Below are 24,630 nucleotides of genomic sequence, written 5' to 3'. Positions count from 1 at the left end.
TAGCATAACGTTTATCAAGAAAACGAACAATAGCTGATACTAGTGGGAAGGTAGCTAAAAGGCAAGACTACTCCAATGTTGGTGGGAATGTAAACAGTGAATTAAAGCAGTATGAAAGCAGTATTCTTCGTTGGTATTGTTTTTAACATATTTATAATGTACTATGTGATTTTTTTTGTGTCTTTTTTCTTTTTTATTGTCAGTCATGGGTGCTGAACTCTGGGCCTGGACGCTGTCCCTCAGCTCTTCAGCTCAAGGCTAGCATTCTACCACTTGGGCCACAGTGACACTTCCGGCTTTTTCTGCTTATTTGGTGCTGAGGAATGGAACTTAGGGTCTCATTCATGTAAGGCAAGCACTCTACCACTGAGACACCTTCCCAGCCCTTTTTGTTTCTTTTGTATGTTCTTTCTCCACAGTATAACCCCTGTTTTCACTGTATTTGATTCCAGTGCCCTGCATCTTGTATATACACTTTTCTAATTTCGGGAGGGGAAGGGAAGAAATGCTTAAATAGGGATACAGGTTTTCCCTGTTTTTCTTTTTTGTTGTTGTTGCTTTATGAGGCGTTAGGAAAATTATCAGAGAAGCTTGTTTTTCCTGGATCAAACTCCTGTGTGTAGGTGGTTTTCAACCTTGAACATTTGTAACCTCTGTTCACTGTTCATTATAGCCCTCTGTTTATTTTAAGTATCTGCTTCTGTTTTAAATCCCCTTCCCCATGGTTCCCTATGCTCTGTACTTCAGGTCCCCTGCTTTCCATCATCATTTATTACTTTTTTTTCTGATTCCCTTCCAAATCTTGACATGAAATTCTGCTAAATCCCCTTTGCATCGTGCATATCTGCTTACCCTTGAGAGCAGATGAATTTGCTCTGCCCCTCCTTAGAGCATCAGTCCTTATCCTGTGTGGAGCCAGCATCCTATTAGGTCACAGAGTTGAGTCTTGTCTATCCATTGTTGTAGAATGCCTAGAGCACAAATGTTGAATAAATTGTCAACATTTTAGCAAGGCTCACATACCTGAGGATCTTGCTTGAGGACAAACAAATACAGAATTTCCACAATTTACCACACTATCCATTTCTCCTTTGGCCCCTCCATCCATGGATTCTGCTGATTTTGCACAAACTGTCCCCTTTGTTTTATATACATGTGTATATATAAAACCTCTCATAATATGAGAGGTTTTTGACTATGGAGAATTGTGTATTGTCACCAATTTATATTTAGTTGTTGTCATGAATGTTTCCTTAGGTTTACAACATTCCATAAATATGGCCCTCAGTTTGCTGCACCAAAGATTCTGATAAACTAGGATAGATTTGTATAGTGTAACATGTGTATTCCACATATGTTCCTGTGTGTTCTATCTAACAGAACTTATTAAATGATTTTATATCTAAATCATGCAATTGTATTCTCCAATGAGATGGAGCTGTATGATCCTCCCACACAGCAGACAATATAAAATAATCCAGTTATTTTAAAAGCCAGAGTAAAAGACTTTTCCATATGTCTATAAGCCATAAGGGAAATGACTGTCTTGATAGTTTATTCATTCACAGAAAGCATGGAAATGGTATTAACAATCGAGACTTAAGTATAATTCAACAGAGCATCAAGTCTAGTAGCCTTTACAAAAACTTAATAATATTATGCTGAAAAAGTGCCTAATCTCTGCCCATGTTTCCCAGGAAGAGGTTTCCCCTTCTCTTCTGCTCTGTCTCAGGAGTACAAGCATTACTTGAACTTACTACATACAGGCAAAAGCCGTTGGCTTCGAAAGATTGCAGTAAAGGTTAGATATCTCAAAGGCAGATACCAACAGCAAGCAATTCCCTGTGCACTGTCAGAGAACAGAATGAGGATGTGGGGCTGCAGCAAGCATACTGCATCCACACTGCTCTACTCTGCCCAGGTAGGTAACAGACTTTAATATCCAGTAATGGAGTCAAAGAAATGTGAAAGCTAACAGAAGTGAGTATCTATATTCCTGTGGAGTGGGAAAAATTCTATTCAGGGTGACAGGAAAGCCAGAAGGAAGGATGGAAGTAATAGATTGGAGTATGTTTCCAAATGTAATATTTAAAAATCCTTTTCATGACAGTGAGTGTTTTGAGATACATCCCTGTCCAGGGCTGTATAAAGGGTCTGTTTTCTGAATGTCCTGCAAATGTGTGAAAGGTTGGGCAGGAATGAAGAACAATGCTGTGGAGGTCCATTTTCAATATTAGGATATGTACAAGTGTCGATTCTGCATGCAGACGGGGAAAGAGCTTTACTGTCCATACATTCTTGCCTTGGTGGGCGTGGTCATTTCTAGGTCTTATGCTTCATTATGGCTGTGCCCAACGCACCCCGTGCGGTGTCCTTATGACCCATGCACTTGAATGCGCCTTGGTGCTTGCAGCTGTGCAGGGCAGTGGTGTGTGCATTCGTTCTGTTTTCTCCTTAACTTTGTTGTAAGAGTTCAGGTAAGGCCTCAGAGCAGTGCTGACTTCATGTTGAGCAATTGGGACTGACAGTATGTGTGTGTAGGGGGGAGGGAAGGTCAAAGGGCTCCGGTGGGTGTGGCGTGTGGCCCGTGGCCTTGTAGGTGGACGAGCCTCGCTCGAGGTCGCCGTCCTGTCCCTGACAGGTGGCACTGTCGCATGGGCCTTTGTCATGGTGGCGCGGTCTGGACAAAGGGAGGTGGCCGTGGGGGGTGGGCAGAACGAGAGGGGCGGGCAGGAGGGTGAGGTCGGAGGGCCTCCCTGAGTCACGTGGACGTGCTGGGAGCTGGTCAGCACCCCGGGGACCGGGTGGGTGGGGAGGGGGCACGGCTCTGTGGGTCAACTTCTGCCGGCTGCCCTGAGCACTCTTGCAAGATGGAGGCAACAGCAGCTACTTGGTGGCTTTGGGCGGAAGGATCTGGTTTTGGCGCCATGGGGTGGTGAGGTGGGGGGAGGGGCAGGAAGGAGTAGAGGGAGAGATGAGCCTTTGGGGTGTCTAGGAGGTGCTCATGGAATCCCGGGGTGCGGGGCGCCTCTGATGGTCACAGGACAGAGGATCTTGAGCGTGGGGGTGGGGCGGGAGCGTGCTGAGGAAAATGCTTGGCCACCTGGGTGCGGGGCTGTGTTCAGCTCCTGGTCAGCGCCGGGGTGCAGCCAGGGTTCCCACTGCCTGTGAAGCAACTTCTCCTGTGAGCAGGGATAAAGCCGGGCGTCCTGGTCCCAGTGGAAGGATCGCGTTTGGAGGCCACTGCGGAGTAACCTGGCCGCGGTGGGGCGGGTGACCAAGGAGTAAAGGGAAAGAGAAGCCTTGGGCCCTGACAGTCCCCAGACATAAGCACTGGTGTTGGCCACAGGACAGACTGCGGAGTCTTCCCTGACCCCCCGCCGGGAGTCAGGACAAGCAATGCCTGTCAATCTTGATGCTAAATAATCAGGTCAGCAGAAGTCAAAGCAGGCATTGGGAAGGATGCTTCCCAGAGCTCGATGCATTAACTTCTTCCCTCTTCAGTAAGGAGTGAAAACAAGATGTCAGTAGTTCAAGACCGTAGTAGATACTTGGGAAGTAAATAGGGGAAAGATCACATTTTGAGGGCATTGCACTTTGTGGGCTCTGGGGTAGTATTGGAGAAATGAGGAAGATGAGAGTTCAACTTTAAGATGGTACTGGATGCTGGTTTTTTCCATGAGCATTGGGGATGGCAGGGACCACAGTGAGGAAACTGCCTGGCAATCTTGACTCTACACAGTCTATTCAACAGGAAGACACAGCATGACGTGGGAACCTGAGGTGTAGAGTCTAAGAGATCTGTGAATAAACTTCTTTCCAACGATTGAACAGTAATAAATTGAGGACACTGATGGTTCACAGATGCAATCATAGCTAATTGGGAGGCTAAGAGCTGAAGGTTCCTCTGTTGACTCCACTTCTCACATGGCTTTGATGGGGTGGGGGAGGAAGGAGTAATATGAAACAGACAAGCATTTCATCTTCACTGACCTAGAGAAAGGATGTCTCTAATGGCCAAAATACAGGTGATGGAATCCTCCAGGAACATAGGAATGGAGAGCACAGACCCAAATGAGGAACTTGCCTGGCATTCTTGACTCTGTGGGATCTGTTCAGCAGGCAGTCAGAGGAATGTGAAAGGGGGACTATCACTATCCGTTGAATTGTTATCTCTCCTATGCGGTTAGCAGTACCAAAAGATAGATACTAACCTGGTGACAGTGGCTTATAACTGTTGTTCTAACTATTCAGGCAGCTGATGGCTTGCAGTTCGAAGGCAACCTGGGCAGGTAAATCCATGAACGCTGTCTCTCTAAAAAGCAGAAAGTCGAGCTATGGCTCTAGGGTTAGAGTGCCTGCCTAGATCCAAAAAGTCAAAGGATAGAGACAAGCCACAACGAACACCCAAAAGAAGTGGGATTACATTGGCTATGGGAGTGGCTGATAGTGTAAGGAATCCCTATTAAGGCCACACTAGAATAACTAGGTGGTGGTGGTGACAACAGGTATGAACTTTTGGAGTTGTGCTGGAGACACTCACTGAACAACCACTGTGGGTGCTGGTGATAGAAACACGGAGAATTATCCACATAAACTAGTGGAATGAGGGAGGCAGCTGTTGAGTAAGATGCATAGAATGCAGATCCTGCTCTGCAGCAGTGAGGATTAGTGGGGCATAGGGAAGGGAGATGTTCATATTGTTGTGTTAGTTAACGACTAGTCCTTGATCAGTGGGGGGAAAAAACTGAAAATGTACCACTGGCTATACTCATTGCTACCTAGGAGGCTTAGAGTCACGGAATACATTTTGAGGAAAATCTGGGTAAGAAATTTGGCCAGACTCTTTTTTTTTGTACTTTTTTAATTGTAAAAATACTATACAGAGGGGTTACAGTTACATGATCAAGATAATGAGTACATTTCCTATCAAGCATTGTTGCCTCCTTCTTTGTTTTTTCCCCTACCTTCCCTCCCACCTCCACAACTACCCCCTCCCCACCTAAATTGTAAAGTTCATTTTCAACATAGTGTCTTGTACATCTCATTGTTAAAATGGGTCAACCTGTATCCCTATTTAAGCATTTTGTTTCTTCCCTTCCCCTCCCCAAATTAGAGAAGTGTTTATACAAGATGCAGGGTACTGACATCAAATACAGTGAAAACAAGGGTTATATCGTGGGGAAGGAACATACAAGGAAACAAAAAAAAATCACATGGTACATTATTTTTTTTGGTACATTATAAATACGTTAGAAACAATAGCAAGAAAGAAAAAAAATTATGTCCCTATCTTGGGGTTCATTTCCCTTAACATCATCTTATATGGTCATATGTTGGACAGACTCTTATACCAAAAGCAATCAGCAAAAACCTGCCCTGGAGATATGCCTCAAGTGGTAGAACAACAAACTAGTGGTAGAACACTACACAAGGAGGAATGGAGGTCTCTGTTCCCTCTAAGAAGCCATGTTTATGGCATAGGGACCTAGATAAAAGTAATCATTATTACTGGCTCCAACTTAAATTTTTTTCTTCTTGCTATTTTTCTTGATGACTCCATGAAAGCAATCCATACCTCATTGATAAAATCAGAAGTCATAATCTGTTCAGGCTACAAAGAAGTCATTAGAAACAATTGATTTCCTGGCAAAATTGGATTTTCAACATCTTTCATCAAGATAAATTTAAACAAGGCAAAATATGTTTGCCATAGGTATTAAGGGTATTTTGTGCCTAATTGAAATATTTTATCATATATGTATACATTTTGATTGGATGTATATTTTTACAAACGGTGCATGACATATTGTTAACATACCTCCACAATTTATAAAATTTAAAGTCAACCTTTTACAAGAGGAGTAGCCAAATATTGTAGTCTATGAGCTGTATTTTCCTAATATCAATGTCATGTTTCAGAGTGAAATATGGGTAAGCAAAGAAAATCTAAACACAGTGCATTGAAACATTGCGGAGCATCTTATCAATAAATCAGAACTGAGGCAGTATCTTAGGAGTGCAGAATTTGAATCACAGGAATTGATCTTTAAATGTAAATTAGAGTACATGCAGGTATAAAAGTACAGAAGTGAAATGCTATTGAAAAACATTTGATCATATGATCCTGGAGGATGATGTTCTTTTTACCAGGAATATATCGTTTGAGTGCATTGTCATGCCTTTATATAAGAGAAGGCACACATGATCTTTGTCAAGATGAAAATACCTGCAAAGCCTTTGTCCTTGTGGACTACTATTTAGAGTAGCTTGTATGGGAGAAGAATTACATTACTATGAACATATATAGCTGGGCACAGGTGGCTAGCGCCTGTAATCCTAACTACTCAGGAGGCTGAGATCTGAGGATCAGCAAGTTACTGAGGAGAACCCTCAACCTTTATATCCTTTGGTTAAGCTGTACGATATAATGTCTAAGAGAGAGAAGAAAGATGAAGGATCATTCAAGATTGGAGGTGATTCTCCAGAAAGAATGCTTGCTGAGGAATAGGGCTATGCATCCTACATAGTGAAATACAAGGAAGGTGAGCAAATAGCATGTCAGAAAGGAGCCTGAAATGTTGCTGAAAATTGACTGGATAGTTGAGGTACCTACCAATTTATTCTACTTGTTGTCTCACATCAACTTTTCCCCCAAGATGTATTTAATGCATTTTGAAAAGACAGTTCTTGTTGAATCAGTACTGTAACAAACCCCTGGTAACTAGGGTAATTGGATTAATTTGTCAGTGTACACCATGTAAAGAGTTAAACCTGGTTTTGTTAGAATGGTGTTTTGAGGCCTTCATAGTTATTTCATTAAAAGTGCAACCCAAAACTTTGGAGTTTTATGTCACCATAGCTTGTAGAGGAGAAAAACCTGGTTACATATTTATGTGAAGCTCATTTAATAAATATCTGAATTTAGGCTTTAGATATTATGTATTAACAAGGAGTAGTAGATTGAAGGAGATAAATATTTCATTCCAAAATTTGTGTTCTTCCTATCATGTTTATTTAATACTGATAGTTGCATGACTTTTCTCCAAATGCTTATAAATCGGAGGTGTGTAATGTAAAATATTGCACACACTAGACTTGGTTCAATGGAGAAGTAAAAAGATGCTAGAAAATTTCACTCAATCATTGTTTTTTCTGTTGTTTCCTTGGCATCACAAATTTACATGGCAATATATATTCAAACACTGTTGATCTGTGTTTTTATTTTATAATAGTCCTTCAGTATAGAAGATTGAACCCAGGGAATTTTGTTAGCCAGTGATATTCTCTGCCACTTGAGTCATGCTTCCTTTTAGCCATTCTTTTTTGTTGTTGTTGTTAAAGTGATGTAGAGAGGGATTACAGTTGCATAACTAAGGTAGTAAGTACACTTCTTGTCAAACTTGTTACTCCTTCCTTCATTTTACTCCTACTTTCCCTCCCCTTCAAAACCTCAAGTTGTACAGATCATTTCCAACATACTGTCTTGTGAGTATCGTTGTTGCATTGGTTCCCCCTTGTCCTTTGTCTCACCATTCTGTTGTTCCCTTCCCTTCCCTAATTCAGATAAATGTAAATACAATTCCAGGGTACCAAAATCAAATACAGTGACAACAGGGGATAAACCATAGGGGGAAGAACATACAAAAGAAACAAGAAATCACATAGTACATTAAAAACAATAACTACAAAGAAAAAACAATTGTGTCCATGTCTTGAAGTTCATTTCATTTAGTATCATCTTTTATGGTCATAGGTACATAGGTTTTGAGCTTTTATGTTTATCTGATAAGATTATCCTAGACTTATAGTAATTATTGGGAAACCATGGGATCTATATTTTTTGGGTTTGGCTTACTTCACTTAATATGATTTTTTCCAAGTCTTTTCATTTCCTAACAAATGGGGCAGTGACATTCTTTCTTATGGAAGCATAGAATTCCATTGTATAAATATACCACATTTTCTTGATCCATTTATCTACTGAAGGGCATCTGGGTTGGGTCCATGTCTTAGGTATGGTGAATAAACATAGTTGTGCTGGTAGCTTTAGTATGGCCTTGTTTGTTATCATTTCAGTAAATGCCCAAAAGTGGGATTGTTGGCTCATAGGAGAGCTCTATGTAGAGTCTTTTGAGGAACCTCCATACAGCTTTCCAGAGTGGTTGAACAAGTTTACACTCCCACCAACAATGTAGTAGGGTTCCCCTTTGGCCACATCCTCTCCAGCATCTGTTGTTATTAGATTTTTTTTGGGGGGGGGAGTCCCGTCGTGGGGCCTGAACTCACGGCCTGGGCGCTGTCCCTCAGCTCTTCAGCTCAAGGCTAGTGCTCTACCACTTGAGCCACAGCACCACTTCTGGCTTTTTCCTTTTTGCTTATGTGGTGCTGAGGAATCGAACCCAGGGCCTCATGCATGCAAGGCAAGCGCTCTACCACTGAGCCACCTTCCCAGCCCCACTCTATTGGCCATTCTTATTTCCTCTTTATAGAAGTCTTTAGCCCACTTATTGATGGGGAAGTTGTTTCTTTGAGGATTTTTTTGAGGGATTTAATTTTTTGAGTTCTAAGTATATTTTAGATATGAGGCCTTTGTCTGTTTTATGGCTAGTGAAGATCTTCTCCCAATCTATGTGCTTTCTATTGATCTTGTTAGCTATGACTTTTGTCATGCAAGAGCTCTGCAGTTTCATGCAATCCCATTTGTACAACCTTTCTTTGATTTGTTGTGTTCCTGGGTGTGTGTGTATATATATATATATATATAAAGATATATATATCTTTATATATACATATATATATATATAAAGATACTGTACAGAGGGGTTACAGTTACATGAGTAAGGTAATGAGTACATTTCTTATTGAACATTGTTACCCCCCCTTTGTTTTTTCCCTACCATCCCCTCTCTCCCCAGCTCCCCATCTCCTCCCTTGCCCCCCTCCAAGTTGTAAAGTCCATTTTCAACACAGTGTCTTGTACATCTCATTGTTACAATGGGGCAACCTGTATCCTTGTTTCAGCATTTTGTTATTTCCGTTCCCTTTCTCCAATTAGAAAATCTTTGGGTTCATTTAGCTTAGCATCATCTTATATGGTCATATGTACATAGCTTCCATGGTTTCCTTTATTTGCAATAACTAGTATACGTCTAGCACAATCTTACCAAACCAAGCAAAAAATTTCCTGGGTCTTTATTAAGAAAATTTTGGCTTGTGCCAAGGAGCCCTAGAATTTCTCCTATTCCTTCCTGTAATGTTTTTTGGGTGCTTTTACTTTGATTCTTTGATCCATTTGGAGTTGATTATAGTGCAGGGTGATAAATTTTAATTGTGGAAATCTCTTTTTCTTTATTTGTCCATTAGTACATGTAGTAACGCATTCTTGGTAACCATTTTTTGTCAGGGGCCACCAGTGCCTTTTTAGTTAACACTAAACCTTTTTAGTTAACACTCTTAACAGAGGGATGCTTGCATTTTTATTAAGATTTTTCTGATGTTCAGGCATTTTGGTTCTGTCAGGGAAACACGGGTGGAAAGACATCCATCTCATTCACAGCAGAAGAAATGAGAAAAATATTTGGCCAGAAACCCTTTAGATCCCATCTGTCCTCACTCTGCTTTCCAAGATGATAGGTGGTTTGTATGGCTTTAGAGTATCGATGATGATGCAGGTAGGGGTCTGTGACAGTCTCACCTTACCATCTTTGCTTTTTCTCTCCTGAGTCCTGCTGATGATGCTGACCTGTGCACCCATATCTCTGGCTGTTGATGATTGCATTTTATGCCTTTGTTTTGGTAGGGTCTTATGGGAGCTTGGTGTTCTCTATCTGAGTTAGTCTCAGTTCACTGGACAGGCACATGCAGACCCTTCTGAATCTTGGTGTCATACTTCATCCCTCCTGTGCCAATGGATGTCCCTTCCACAGTCCAATTTGCAACATCAAGTTGTCCCTTGCTGGTTCAGAATTCCTTGATGGTGGTCAGGGAAAGAAATGAGAACTGTTATGTAGATACGGCTAAAAAGTGGTGGACACAACACCTGAAGATAACATGTAGAGGTTCCATGCTGGAGACCAAATGCAGGGTGTACTTTAATCTGTATCATTCTGTTCTCTGGGCTTTACTTTCAGCCAGCCTGGATTCTCCAGCATGATCATTTTCTAGAGAGAAAGGCAGTAGGAAACATGAATTTTCATCTGGGGCTGGTGAATCTTGCTCTTTTAGGTCTGTATTGGGCAGTACTGCTCTGTGCAGCGGCCCTGGTCTCCTCTCCCTCACCTCCAGTTTTTGGGTTTTTTAGATTATTTTAAATTTTATTTTATTGTAAAGATACTGTACAGAGGGTTTACAGTTGCATGAGTAAGGTACTGAGTACATTTCTTGTTGAACATTGTCACCCCTCCTTTGATTTTCTCCTACTATTCCTTCCCTCCCCACCTCTCTCACTCTTCCTCCCTTCCCCCCTCCCCACGAAGTAGTAAAGTTCATGCTTCCATTAGAAAGAATGATACTGCCTCATTCGTTAGGAAATGGAAAGACTTGGAAAAAATTATATTGAGTGAAGTAACCAGACCCAAGGAAATATAGGTCCCATGGTTTCCCTTATCTGCAATAATTAGTATATGCCTAGGATAATCTAATCAGATGAGCAGAAAAGCTCAAAAGCTATGTGCATATGACCATATAAGATGATGCTAAGTGAAGTGAACCCCAAGATATGAACACAAGAGGTTTTTCTTTGTTGTTGTTGTTTTTAATGTAGTATGTGATTTTTTTGTTTCTTTTGTATGTTCTTCTCCCTATGGTATAACCTCTGTTGTCACTTTACTTGAACTTAGTACCCTGCATCTTGTATATACATTTATCTAATTTGGGGAGGGGAAGGGGAATAACAAAATGTTGAAACAAGGACACAGGATGACCCATTGCAACAATGATTTTTACAAAACACTATGTTGGAAATGAACCCACTTCCAGTCTTAACTTGAATAAATGCTCCTTATTAGCATTTTCAGTAAAAAATAAAAGCTGCTTCTTCTGATGTTTGCACCTAACATATCCTGCAGGTGGTACTGATACCCCCCACCCCAAGCTGAGCTCCCTAGGAAAACTCAACATGTGAGAACAAAACCACATTTACATTTCTGTTGTTCTGCCTAGGTCCCTGATCAGTTTTTATTTCTGCCTCTCTGAGTGGTCTTGTCGTTAACTCCACCTTTTCCTCAGATTTATATTCCTTTACCAGTTTTTAGTTATCCTTACTGCACTCACTCAGTCTCATTGTGGAAAATTTGATAGAGTGACAATGTGAAATAGAGAGAAAGCCGATCTTAATCTCAGTCCTGATTGTGTAGACAAAGCCATAACTGTGAAAGGTAATTTCCACTATGTTGTCTCAGAGGTTTTTCATTCTTACAGATGAGCATAAAACCAACTGAGATTGATATTTAATCATATTTTTATCATCCTGTTTTTGAAACTGTTTCACATTTTTAAAAATTATTTACATTGAAAGGAGCGTGTTAGAGACATGAAAGCAAGGGAGGAGAAAAAAGGGTAATAGAGGGGGTGAACAAAATCAAAGCACATTATGTATATATATGGAAATATCAGGAAGCTCATTACTTTGTACAAATAATATATGGTAATTTGAACTTGAAACATAATTATTACTTATATTGTTTCAAATGCAAATCATGCTACGAAATGTTGAGAGTTTCAGTGAAATGAGTTCAAAGCAGTTTAATATTCAAAGTATTATTATATAAAGACAAACGTTCCCAAGGCTTAATTTGTGAGGTCAGGAACTGTTTGTTTCACTTTTTTTCTAATGGGCACTTACAGGAGTTGCTAGCATTTAGTGAATGATCAGTGAAAATGTGTAATAGAACAATTTGCTTGTAAAAAATTATATCCTAACATATGTATATATAAGTATATATTCATGATAGTTTCATAACACTGGAGTGAATACACCAACTTTCCCTCTACCTTCTTCACCTACTTACCTCTCTCTGTTTTCCCTCCATTCTCCTTTTTCCTATCTCCTTCCTTCCTTCCTTCCTTCCTTCTTTTTTCTTTCTTTTTTCCCCTTCCTTCCTTCCTTCCTTCCTTCCTTCCTTCCTTCCTTCCTTCCTTCCTTCCTTCCTTCCTTCCTTCCTTCCTTCCTTTTTCTGCTCTCTGTAGTTTTCTTTGAGCATTCTGAGTAAAATAATTCCTCTTTTGCCTGTAACAAATTAATTTTTTGGCAGAAAGAAAGAAAAAAAACCAGCATGACAGTTTAACATCCCTGGGATATCTACCAAAGATGACAGCTTGAAGAGTACAGAAATAGTAAAATTGAGTAAATCTGGTCATCCTGAAGAATACTAAACAGTTAGAAATTATCTCTAACTAAGTAGCTGAGGAGAATGTGTATAACTAGCTGTAGATCACATGATGCCTTGTAACCTTATAAAGGATTAATACAATTTGAAAATGTCTTCTATACTATGGAGGATCCAATTTTAAATTAATGAATTTTAAATTAGTTTACAAATCAATAAATTTCTGGCACCCTGGGATTAAAACACATTGAGTCTGTTAAAGCTAGTGCTGTAACACTTGATCCACATCCCCAGCTCTTTGCTATTCAAAAAAATAATATTTTTGGTGCACATTCTGAAGTTTGAACGAAAATCTTGGTCACTGTCTCTTAGCTTTTTCGCTTATGGCTGGTGCTCTGCCACCAGCCACAGCTCCACATCCATGGATTTGCTGGTAAGAGTCTCAGGGATTTTCCTGTCTGGTGGCATTGCATGATCCTCAGATCTCAGCTTGCTGAGTAACTAGGATTATAGGCCTGAGCTATTGGTCCTGACTTATAAGCCTTGTAATTTTCTTTTCACATGAGGTCTTGATCTTTACTCCTGCCAGCCTTGGACATGAGCGTTCTACTTCTTTCACTTGAATTGTCTTACCAGCCTGAGACACATTGCCCAGGTTGATTTTTTTTTGTGCCATTCTTGGGGCTTAAACTCAGGGCCTGGACAATATCCCTGAGCTTTTGTGCTCAAGACTGGTGTTCTACCACTTGAACCACAGTTCCACTTCTGGCTTTTTGGTGGTTAATTGGAGATAAAAGTCTCACCGATTTTACTGTCTGGGTTGGCTTCAAACCAAGATCCTCAGATCTCCTCCTGATTTGCTGTGATTACAGCCATGAGCCACAAGCACATGCTCCAGATTGTTGAGTTTTCTGTTTTGTTTGTTTGTTTTGTTTTAACATAGGGTTTTTCTAACATTTTACCATGGCTAACCTCAAACTGTAAACCTGGTGGCTCAGTGGTAGAGCACTTGACTTGCATGCCTGAGGCCCTGGGTTCGATTCCTCAGCACCACATAAGCAAAAAGAAAAAAGCCGGAAGTGGTGCTGTGGCTCAAGTGGTAGAGCACTAGCCTTGAGCTGAAGAGCTGAGGGACAGCACCCAGGCCCAGAGTTCAGGTCCCACGACCAGACCCCCCCCCCCCCCCAAAAAAAAAAAAACACCTGTAAACCTGTCTCTACCTCACAAGAATTTGTGGTTATAGGCATGAGTCACTATGGTCAACATCGATCAAAAACATTTTGATAGAACAGTATTTCAAGGAAATAACCAAAACTTCCTAGTGATAAGCAAGTAAGGCAACTACTATGACATAATGCTCGTTGGCATGGTAACAGCACTGGCTTAACCAGACACAGGAAACATCCTTTTGGTGTCTATACCATCATATAATTCTAGGTTATCATATAACCTAGAATTGTAATTACAAGGAATGGAGACACTGGACCAAATTAGGTAGAGTTTGAAAACTTGACCTTAAAATTCTTTGTTTTTGTTTTTTTAATCAAGCTTCAGTTAAAATTATCAAGCTGATTTGGGAGAATTTTTACAATTTGACAGTACTACAATTTGTATATGTTCCCTCTCAGTGTCTGGTGATAAATGATTCCAACCTTACAATCGTTGGAGCAGCAGACAGTGACTTTCATTGTCTTGGACATAATCTGGCATAAGCCTACAACTTAAGTGTCCAGAAGATCAGTTGGTGGGTGATATAATTTTCCCTTTGCAATTTATTTTCAGGAAAAGGAAAAGAAATAGCAATACAGAAGACAACCACTATGCCCTCTATTTGAAAAGGAGTAAGCAAAGCCCTGACTTTCCAGATACTCAGGATGAAGAGGTAGGGGAGATGGTCTCAACAGCCTTTCTCCATTTCGTTCAATGCATGCATTGTCATTCAGTTCCATCCCCACAATGAAAAGAGAATTATTTCTAGAAAACATCACAAAAGTATTTTCATTTGCCTGTTTTACTGAGCTATAAATTACTAGGAGACTATTAAAGGAGCTCTGTAAAGTTTTTCTAGATGAAAGCTGAGAGTATATGACTAAGCACTGATCACTTTCACTTCTTATGAGCACCAGGACTGTTGCTCCATGTCCTCCCCTTGGACCTGGACACAGACAGTGAGATCTATAGATTCTGGATTGATACTTGGATGGGTTCATTGTAGTTGGATTTAAATGATGTAATTTGTTTTCTTGTGGCCTATTTTGTTCACAAATAGCTACCTATTCATGAACATTGCCCTTTATTGTCAATGCTAACAACTTTACCACATATACCGCCACTTCTATGCAAACCTGTCCTGTGGAACAAAGACATACAACTTATAGTAGCACTAACACAAAGGCCTGAATGTTTGTGCACATGACTGCATGCTTAGCCAAAAGCATACAATTCACATTGTTTTTTATAATTACTGAGAACCAGAAATTGAGAGTGAGTGGTTTACTAGAACAGATCTCAGGCTTTTGCTCTCCTAAGAAAAGAAATTAATCTACCTAAAGATAGAGTTCCAAGGGAGAAAAAGTAATAAAAGAAATAAGAGAAAACTATAACCAGGGTCACACATTTAAGAGTCAAGTTCTATCAATCTTTTTTTGAATGGTAGGAAGTGTTTCTTTGTCAATTCCTGAGTTTAAGTAGTATAAGTTTAGATGACAGCTGGATCATTTGAGAAAAGTTCTTTTGAGAAATCTTTTAGATCCTTCATAATTTAGGATCAATTTCATTGCCTTTTGCATATATTGGTAGAGGCAGAATTTCCAAATGTTGGAATGAAACTTCCATTGTACAACTAAGGTATGCTAATGACACTGTTAAAAATAATAGAAATCTTGTTCCCAGAGCACCCAAAGCATGGCCAGCACTGTAGTATTTAATTGTTGCCATCTCAGTTATTGAGTCATGATGACAGAAATGTCTACTTGTTTTCTGCTGCTAAGGATTACTTATTCATGTTTTTGCTTTTCCTTCTGTTTCTATGTATCATCTTGCTTAATTTTAAAATTAGGCCTTATTTTGACAATGGAAGTTCTAGACTTTTGTATCCCAGCCTGGGAATAGATTTTTTTTTATTCTAATTTGAACTCGATTTTGACATGTTGCTCTTAAATCCACTGTATAGCTATTACTGATAATTCTCACATTAAATTTCACTTGCACCCTCCAAAGTCTTTTATGAACTTTTTTTTGGGGGGTCCGGTGGTGGGGTTTGAACTCTGGGCCTGGGTGCTGTCCCTCAGCTCTTCAGCTCAAGGCTAGCCCTCTACTACTTGAGCCACAGCGCCACTTCCGGCTTTTTTCTTTTTGCTTATGTGGTGCTGAGGAATTGAACCCAGGGCCTCAAGCATGCAAAGCAAGCGCTCTACTACTGAGCCACCTTCCCAGCCCCTTTTATGAACTTTTTAAAAACAGATGGTTTTAGTTGTATGAACACTGTCTACAGATACTAGTAAATCGAGTAGCCTTAAAACACCAGTAGATCATAATGCTTCTTGGCATAAGTCATATTAATATTACATTTGGAAAAGATCAAGTTAAAACAAATGCAATACCAACACTGACGCATGCTTTATTTCAGTTAAGGGTCCTTGTTACAATATTCTTCTTTGGGAATCGAATGTAGGAAAGCAAGAAATACTTGAATCTGACTCTTCTGGGAGATCATGTGCAGCTTCTCCAATATGATAAAAAAAACTGTGTATGATGTTACTTTAATGAAAAACAATCTAAAACACACACACAACACATAGACACAGACCCCCACACATTATACCACATCTACAAATAACAGACAATAAATAGTAGGCCTCTCAAATGTAAGTTGTTAAACACACATTCCACCAAGATAGACTGCCTGGTGTGGGTACTGTACCACATGAGGAAATAATGTTTGTGGGAGATGAGGACAAAGTCTACGGGATCTCTCTATATTACTTTTGCAACTTTTAGTGAATGTATAATCATTTCAAATTAAAAAAATATGAACAGTTACCTAACTTTTCTAAAACATATGCTTAACACTATTAGGTTTCCATGTTGAGTTTAAATTGATATGTGAGGACCCTATATGCCCACATTCAGAATATTGATACAAAATATTATAAATTTGTATAAATGCAAAATGCATAAATCTACTCAAAGGTAGATATACGTGTCTAGTAATGTATTCATCACCTTTAAAATTATACTCATACACCATCATAATTTTTGGATGTGTTCTAGTACTGGGCCTTGAACTCAGAGCCTGGACACTATCCTTGAGCTTTTTTGCACAAAGCTAGTGCGCTATCACTTTGAGCCACAGCTCTACTTCCAGATTTGTTTGGTAGTCAATTGAAGATAAGAATCTTGGGGGCTTTCCTGTCCAGAATGGCTTCGAACCCAAATCCTCAATTCTCAGGCTCCTGAGTATTACAAGTGTGAGTCACCAGTGAAACTTGTTTCTTGGTGAGGCTGCTGTCTCTTTGATTTGTGTGTGTGTGTGTGTGTGTGTGTGCATGTGTGCACACACACTCATGTGTCAGTACTGGGGATTGAACTCAGGGAATGGGCACTATACCCTAGCTTCTATACCCTAGCTTTTATTGTTCAAGGCTGGCACTTGAGCCACAGCTCAACTTCTGGCTTTTTGGTGGTTAATTGAGGATAAGTGTTTCACAGACTTTCTTGCCTAAGCTGCCTTTGAACTTCAGTCCTCAGATCTCAGCCTCCTGGGTAGCTAGGATTGCAAGTGTGAGTCACCAGTGCCCAGCTTCCATCCTACATTTATAGTCCTGATTTCAATTACATTCTATCACATTAGTTAATGCTTTTCCTAAAGTGTGAGAACTTACTTCTCTAATGCAGGTTATGGAAGCAAATGGTACCAACAAGGGCAGAGAATTTGTATAGGTATTTGGAATTCCAGGGCCTATGTGACAATGACTAGCTATATGATATTGGACAACTCAAAGATCTGCTTCCAGTTCTATAAAGCAGATGTTATGATCCCAATTTATTTTACAGGGTTGTAAGATAGAATGACCAACATCCCTGAGTGTACTTTGTAAACTATTAAACCTGTATATAAGTTTGATGCTGCTCCTGACCATGCTGAGTAGAAAACTCTTACAGGATCCTAATAGCTACACGCTCCTTCCGTCTTTCTCCTTCCAGTGTTCCTACACTGATAATGAAAGGAACAGCAGCACTGTTAATAGTCCAGAGGCATCCAGGGCACCAGAAAGCAGCTTAAACAAGATCACTGTTGATCTCAACTCAAATCTCCCTCCATCCTTCCATGAGGAGTACGCATTCTGCCAAGGTCCATATATCTACATCAACCAGATCTTGAAGGAGGCTCACTTCTACAGCCTGCAGCAACGAGGGCAATATCCATCATGATGAACTACAAGCTCCTTGTTCCAACCCTAACTTTACTCATAAAAGCAATTGCATATGCACAAAATTGTCCTTTCTCTTTTGGGGGCTATATTTTAAGCAATTTAAGTTAATAGGCAATTGCATGGAGAAGTTTAACATGCTGAATTTTCAAAGGGGCTTTAAGACTATTTTTATAGAGCTCATTTTATATTGGGTATCAAATTCATATTAAGATAGCAAGATGCAAAAAGCTCATCAGTACTTTTGATGAAGTATGTCCAATTCAGATTAATTTCCAAAACTGTTGGAATTTTTATGCCAAACCTTTTTTAAATGTTAATCTTTATTTTGAAAACTTCAATAGACTAGTAAAGAGTAAATACTTAAGCTTAAGGAGTGAATACTTGTAAAAACAAACATGAAAACTCCTAACCCATGAGTTAATATTGTAGACTATAGGAAATGTGAGTCATTTCAACATGCAATGTGAATTACATTGCTGGAATTGCTCTCCCCTTGGTACTGGCAACAATTTTACCCAGGAATAGTTGTGAGTTACTAGCTCTAGTAACTATCTTTAATCTTTATATCACCAAGGAGAATGTTCTAAGTGTTCTGATGTTTAAAGTGTTCTTATCATAGCTGTGTCCTCGACTCTTCAGAGAATGGTCTTCAAATTCTGTGGAAACACTACATAATTCTACCAGACAAATATATGGGGTGATATTTGTCTTAAATATAAACTATTTGTATTAGCATGTTATACTTCCTCAATTATAATTCTGCTTTTATGTACAGTGTTAATAATGATAGCATATAAGCCATTTGAACTGATATCTAACTTAGCAAGTAAAGACTGGATGGGAGAACTGTCTGTGATTTCCTGCTCAAAAAATCCAACTTTTATAAGGATCTGGTGGCCAGATTACACCATTAAAATTGATGCATTTAGTCCTGGAGGTGCAGCTTTATGAAAAAGCACTTGCTTATCACATGAAAAGTCCTATGATGTATCCTAAGTACTGCAAAACTTGGCTAAATTAACATGGTTTTTGGAACAATGAGCTGAGATGCCATTAGGAGAAATAGTACTCCTTCTAATATGGATGTGGTTCTATGTTTTAGTCATGATAAAGCACCAATGAAATTGGAGTAGTGACTCTATCTAAGCATGTGCCTCCCAGGTGGTGAGCTATGGGATCAAGTGTACAGGATGAATCAGGTTATCTGTGTAGAGAATGAGAGGGGCCAGTAGTCTCTCCTTTCATAGCAAAGTGCCTTAGGTTCTAACAACCCTCTCCTCCTACTTGTAAGTTACAAAACAGAAACCAGAAAATCTGAAAACTATGGATAGTTCTAGAAATGGTTCTTGGTCATCTGGCAAAATTTGGATAATATACAATACTAAAAATTGACTCAAATGAGATTTTTATTAAATTACAGAATATTTGAAAATGAAAAATATCCAATTAAAATAAAACACCTACACACACACACACACACACACACACACACACACACACACACACACATCTCCCTAATTTCCAAGGTTGTTTCCTTTAGTATGGAGAGGAAATAACAGTAAGATACTTGTAGTAAGGCTTTAGTCTTACAGCCAAATTATTAAATAAATTCTAGTTCCACATATAAATGTATTATTTTACCGTCATTTCCAATGTTTTCAAACCAGATCATTTAGAAGGAGAAATTTTTATTCTAACCTAGAGAAAAGATATGTGGCTATAATTATCTCTGTAACAACACAATGAACATGAAAATAAAACTAGTTTGAATTTTGAAGTATAAAACACCCAAGAAGAATTGTGTAGGGTTAAACACTTGGCATCCTATATATATAGTATTATAGTGTCATCAACAGCAAGTATTCATTCACAACTCTCAGAAGACAGGAAACATTTCTTCTAATGAATAAATATATGCATTTTCAATGTAAATAGAATATTGGTCCCTGGTGGCCAGAAGAAATTCCTTATCCGATTAAAGAATACATCATCTTGTGGCTTTTGCAACTTGTTCAAATCTGTTTTGACATGAAATTTTGCAATTATTCAAACTTTTTTTTTAACATCAACTGCTTACATCTTTCAGCTTGAAAAAGAAACTGAGGGGGCACAAGCACTTCTAAAGTTTTTCTACTGCAGAAGTAAATTCTCAGCCTACCACATTAAAAATGTTTCTGGGTTTATACACAAGTAAGCACATGAAGAAAGAAGGGGAGCCAGTTTAATTCATGTGGCAAAACAGGACTCTGTAAAGGAGTGTTCCTGAAGAGACATTCACAAAGTAAAGCTTCACTGATAGTGAAGTGGGGATGCTATTTGGGACTGAGGTCTTGCCCCCAAATGACACCAGTTTCCATGCATTCCTGGCAGTAAGTCTGAGGCACATGTGATGTGCGATGCCCAAATCAGACTAGTATAAGGAGGCTGGCATCAACCAGTCCACATGTCCATATGAGCACATCTACTCCTCAGGAAACTGAGAGGAGTCAACACACACATTGGGCAAACACCTCTGCCAGAATTAGAAAACCAATGTTTTCCACCTTGATACAAGCCCCTTATCCTTTATTGTAGAGCTGCTTTTATAAGGAAGACCAAGGAAACTTTCAGAGCTGCAGCTGCAGATGCCCATTAATGGACATTTTGATAGTGCCTAAAATTTGTCATCTGGGGTGAGTAATGCCATCTCATTGAACACTTAAAGTGGACACACAACCCCAGAAAGGGTCGTACTTTTTCTTTTGCTTTCTCTTTCCCTTTCTCTCTTTCCCCTTCTCCTTTGATTCTCTTTCTCTCCCTTTCTCTCTTTCTTCTCTCCCCTTTTCTCTGTCTCTTCTCTTTCTCTCTTTTACTTTCTCTATTTTCTTTCTCTTTCCCCTTTCTCTTTCCCTCTTACCCTTGTCTTTCTATCTCCCTTTCTCTTTCACTTTCTCTTTCTCTCTCTCCCCTTTTCCCCCATTCTCTTTTTTTTTCTTCTCTCTTTCTCCTCCTTTCTTTTTCCCTTTCTCTGCTTCTTCTCTCTCTCTCCTTCATCTTTCTCTGTTCCTTTTCTTTCCCTTTTTCTCTCTCCTAATTGCTTTCTCTCTATCTCCCTTTCTCTTTCTCCCCTTTCTCCATCTTTCTCTTGCTTTCTTTCTCTCCCTTATTCTTCCTCTCTCCCTTTTCCCTTTCTTTTTCTCTCTCTCCCTTTCTCTTTCTCTTGTTCTCTTTCTTTCTTTTTTGTTTTTATTAGTTTTCTCTCCCTTTCTTTTATCTCCCTTTTTCTTTGTTTCTTTCTCCCTCCCTCCCTCCCTCCCTCTCTGTATCTCTTTTTCTCCCTCCCTTTCTCTTTCTCTATCTCCTTTTATCCCTTGCTTTCTCTCCCTTTTTTTTCTTTCTTTCTTCGTTCTTTCTTTCCCTTTCTCTTTCTCTTTCTTTCTCTCTCTGCCTCCTTTCTTTCTTTCTTTCTTTCTTTCTTTCTTTCTTTCTTTCTTTCTTTCTTTCTTTCTTTCTTTCTTTCTTTCTTTCTTTCTTTCTTTCTTTCTCTCTCTCTCTCTCTCTCTTTCTTTCTCCTTTATCTAATGTGTGTATGTTTCTCTCTTTTTGTGTGTTTCTCTCATCTCTGTGCCTCTTTTCCTACGTATACAGAAAAGTTACAAACACCAATTTTGTTCCATTTTTGAGTGAAAGCTTGTCCTCTAAAAATGCTAATTGATTATGTTGCTTTTCTTCATCTCTAGCAATGTCTATTTTGTCAGTTTTTGGCCAATGTAAACAAAGAGTAATGTACACTTCAGGACTATTGGATTAAAAAATGTGCAGGTGACAATGTATACTGTCCTGTTTTCTCTTTAGAAGAATGACAATTATCTGCATGGTTTCCCTGTTTATATAAGTTCCCATCAACTTCTAAACAATATCATGCCATTGTTTCCATAGGACAGTTTCCTATTCACATAATCAAGCAGAAGAGAATGGAGCAGGATGAATGTCCAGCTCTTCATTAGAGCATATATGGTGAATATACATCCTTATTCTGTTTTATGTTACTGTTTATCTATTTCTAGTGATAATTCTATATTATAGTAGAGCCAAAAGTATCCTGACATAGTCACTCAGAGCTTGCAGATGACACTAATAATAGACTGCCTCCTCCTGAACATTCCTTTCCTGCTCCCAACTGACTATGAGTACAGTATAACCTGGCCTTTGAGAATGGAAGGAATGCTTAAATATAGGATCTGAGACTTGGAAAAAACAAACAACCCCCCCAAAGAAACTGGTCACATCAATTTTTTGTCTTAAAAAAGAGTTATCTTGGCTCTATATGAATGCATTTGGCACACCTCTTGAATGACAAGTGGAGTCCTACAATGGTGCACACTTCACTGGCTGTCAATATACTGACATCTTTTGGTCACAGTATTGTTAGAAGCTATAGCTTTTATGATCCTGGCAACACAGTGAACTTAGTTACTGATTCCCTGGACACCAGCAGAGACATTAGGTTCAAGAACCTAAAGTATATAGACTTTCTATGGGAAATCTTTTAATCTTTCTCAAGAAACAGAAAAATGATCAAACTTTTAGTTTATGTTATCTAAATATAATAAGAAATATTGTGTGTGTTTGTGTGTATAGTCATCCCAAAACATTTCTGTGCCAGTCCTGGGGCTTGAAATCAGTTCCTAGGCAATGTCACTAAGCTTTTTTGCTCAATGCTAGTACTCTACCACTTGAGCCACAGCTCTACATCAGGATGTTTGGTACTTAATTGGAGATAAGAGTCTCATTGGCTTTCTTGTTCAGCCTGGCTTTGAGCCATTATCCTCAGATCTCAGCTTCCTGAGTCAGTAGGATTACAGGCATGAGCCACCTGCTCCTGGCCAAAAACATTCTTCATTTATGTATGTATGTATGCATGTGTGTATGTGTGTATATATTATGCATGTGTTTATTATTTTTATTGTAAGGGTGATATACCAAGGGTTTACAGTTACATGAATCAGGTAATGAGTACATTTTTTTTTTAACAGTGTCACCTCTTCCCTTACCAAATCATTCTTGCAAGGAAATCTCCAGTTGGGCAAAATGGGTACTTATTCCTAGAAGCTAGCACTTCCAAATTCCCCATTGAGAAACCTGAGGTGTTTGCACAGAGCCCACAGGGGTCATTCCTAATGCTTGTGAGATTATTTCCCAGCATCTGAAGGACTACTGAGCAGCTCTTTGTTTAGCTCAAGAGCATGGATGCCAAGGTAATTATCAAAAGTTGTTACTCCAGAACACAGTTCTGGGAGTAAAGAAACTCCATGAGGACAAATGATGATCTAAGCTTGAAGATATCCTGGGTGGTAGACATGGGAGCTGTCTCGTCTGCCAATCCATGAGAAGGATGCCTCCTGGAGTTTGTAAGACAGACATTCCAAAGGCCCAAGGCCTCTCTTATCTAACACAATGAGAATTCTGGCAATACTCAGCTTCCAAGACAGGCTAAGAGAGTTTCAGTTAAGGGTATTGGGGTGAATGTTTTATCAGGATGTGTTGCCCCAACTTAAGTACAACAAAGCTGACATGAGACTAAGCTACCACATTTTTCTCCTCAGGTGATCACATGTCTGTGTCCTACAACTATTTACTATTTTTTTTTTTTTTTTTTTGTCTATCGTGGGGCCTGAACTCTGGGCCTGGGCACTTTCCCTCAGCTCTTTAGCTCAAGGCTAGCACTCTACCACATGAGTCACTGTGCCACTTCCAGCTTTTTCTGCTTATGTGGTGCTGAGGAATGGAACCCAGGGCCTCAGGCATGCAAGGCAAGCGCTCTACCACTGAGCCACCTTCCCATTCCTTGTGTCTCTCAACTGTATGAATCTTCTGCTTGTCCTTTATTTTTCCTTCTTACTTGAGCCAAATCCTCCATATGATCTATGAATTTGGTAGCTCCTCAAGGCACAGTTTTTGTTGAGTTCTTTTTTAAAAAAATATAATTTATTGTTATTAAAGAGGTGCTGTACAGAGGGATTACAATTTCATGCATCAGGTAATGATTACATTTCCTTTTGTACAGCGTCTTCGTACTACCATTCTCTCCCAGTCCCTTCATCCTGTCTTCATCCACGAGTTGTATAGTTCATTTTCATCAGTGTCCAGTGAGTTCCACTGCTACAAATTTCCCTCCTTTTTCCCCTTTTCCCTCCCCCAACACTTGTATATTTTAATACACCATACAAAAGGAAAATAAGACAGAATCATAAAAAATTTAAAAAAAAACAAAGAAAAAGAGAAATCTCTTATTTCCATATCTTGGAGTTTGTTTATATCTATAATTTTATATAAATGTGAAAAGACACTTAGGCATTGCGTCTTTGTGCTTCAGTTCTTGATAAAGAAAGCATTTAAAAACTAATAATCATAGAACACAATTTAAGTGATAACTGATTACTTGATAGGCTCAGCAGTAACACTGAGATAACAAAAGAAATAATTATATAATTGGAGGTACATGCTTAAAAATTACTCAATCCTGACAACACAAAAGAGTGAACAAAAAGTAACAGAACTATGATAAAACAGTCAGACACTCATATCGACTTGTGTGAAAACACAGAACATATGTGGAACAGTTTTGTAAGTTTCTAGAACCAATTCTGCAACTTTTTTTTCCAGATGAAATGTTGTAGGATAGGGTTTGCTAAGTATCAAGTAGTAATAACTACAAATATCTAAATGTAGGCTTCACACCCTTATAAAAATTAAGTCTACTTCCTAAAAGACAGTTTAAGAAAAATGTAGGTAAACTTTATTTTGGAAATGAATTCTTAAATAGCACAAAAATGAAAGTTTATTAAACAATTAATTTATTTACTTATTTATTTAGTTAGTTGGTC

At 39.1% G+C, this 24,630-nt stretch overlaps 1 protein-coding gene across 1 annotated transcript; it reads left to right on the top strand.

Moving 5' to 3' along the window:
* The first annotated feature begins 13,584 nt into the window (after positions 1–13,584).
* Positions 13,585–17,762, top strand: Fam104b (family with sequence similarity 104 member B). Its single transcript, XM_042684855.1, has 3 exons — positions 13,585–13,661; positions 14,112–14,211; positions 17,535–17,762. The coding sequence occupies exons 1-3, from the start codon at positions 13,585–13,587 to the stop codon at positions 17,760–17,762; spliced, it is 405 nt and encodes a 134-aa protein (XP_042540789.1).
* Positions 17,763–24,630: the final 6,868 nt, after the last annotated feature.

Source organism: Dipodomys spectabilis, unplaced genomic scaffold (genome assembly GCF_019054845.1).
Source record: "Dipodomys spectabilis isolate Male_0828 unplaced genomic scaffold, ASM1905484v1 ptg000091l, whole genome shotgun sequence".
Classification (NCBI taxonomy): domain Eukaryota; kingdom Metazoa; phylum Chordata; class Mammalia; order Rodentia; family Heteromyidae; genus Dipodomys; species Dipodomys spectabilis.
Note: the sequence above shows the minus strand (reverse complement) of the source record. Positions and strands in the feature narration are given on the sequence as shown.

Coding starts and splice junctions, on each gene's coding strand:
- Fam104b (XM_042684855.1), top strand. CDS start 13,585: ATGGTCAACATCGATCAAAAACATTTTGATAGAACAGTATTTCAAGGA. Junction 13,662..14,111: donor AACTTCCTAGTGATAAGCAA/GTAAGGCAACTA, acceptor ATTTATTTTCAG/GAAAAGGAAAAGAAATAGCA. Junction 14,212..17,534: donor CAGATACTCAGGATGAAGAG/GTAGGGGAGATG, acceptor TTCTCCTTCCAG/TGTTCCTACACTGATAATGA.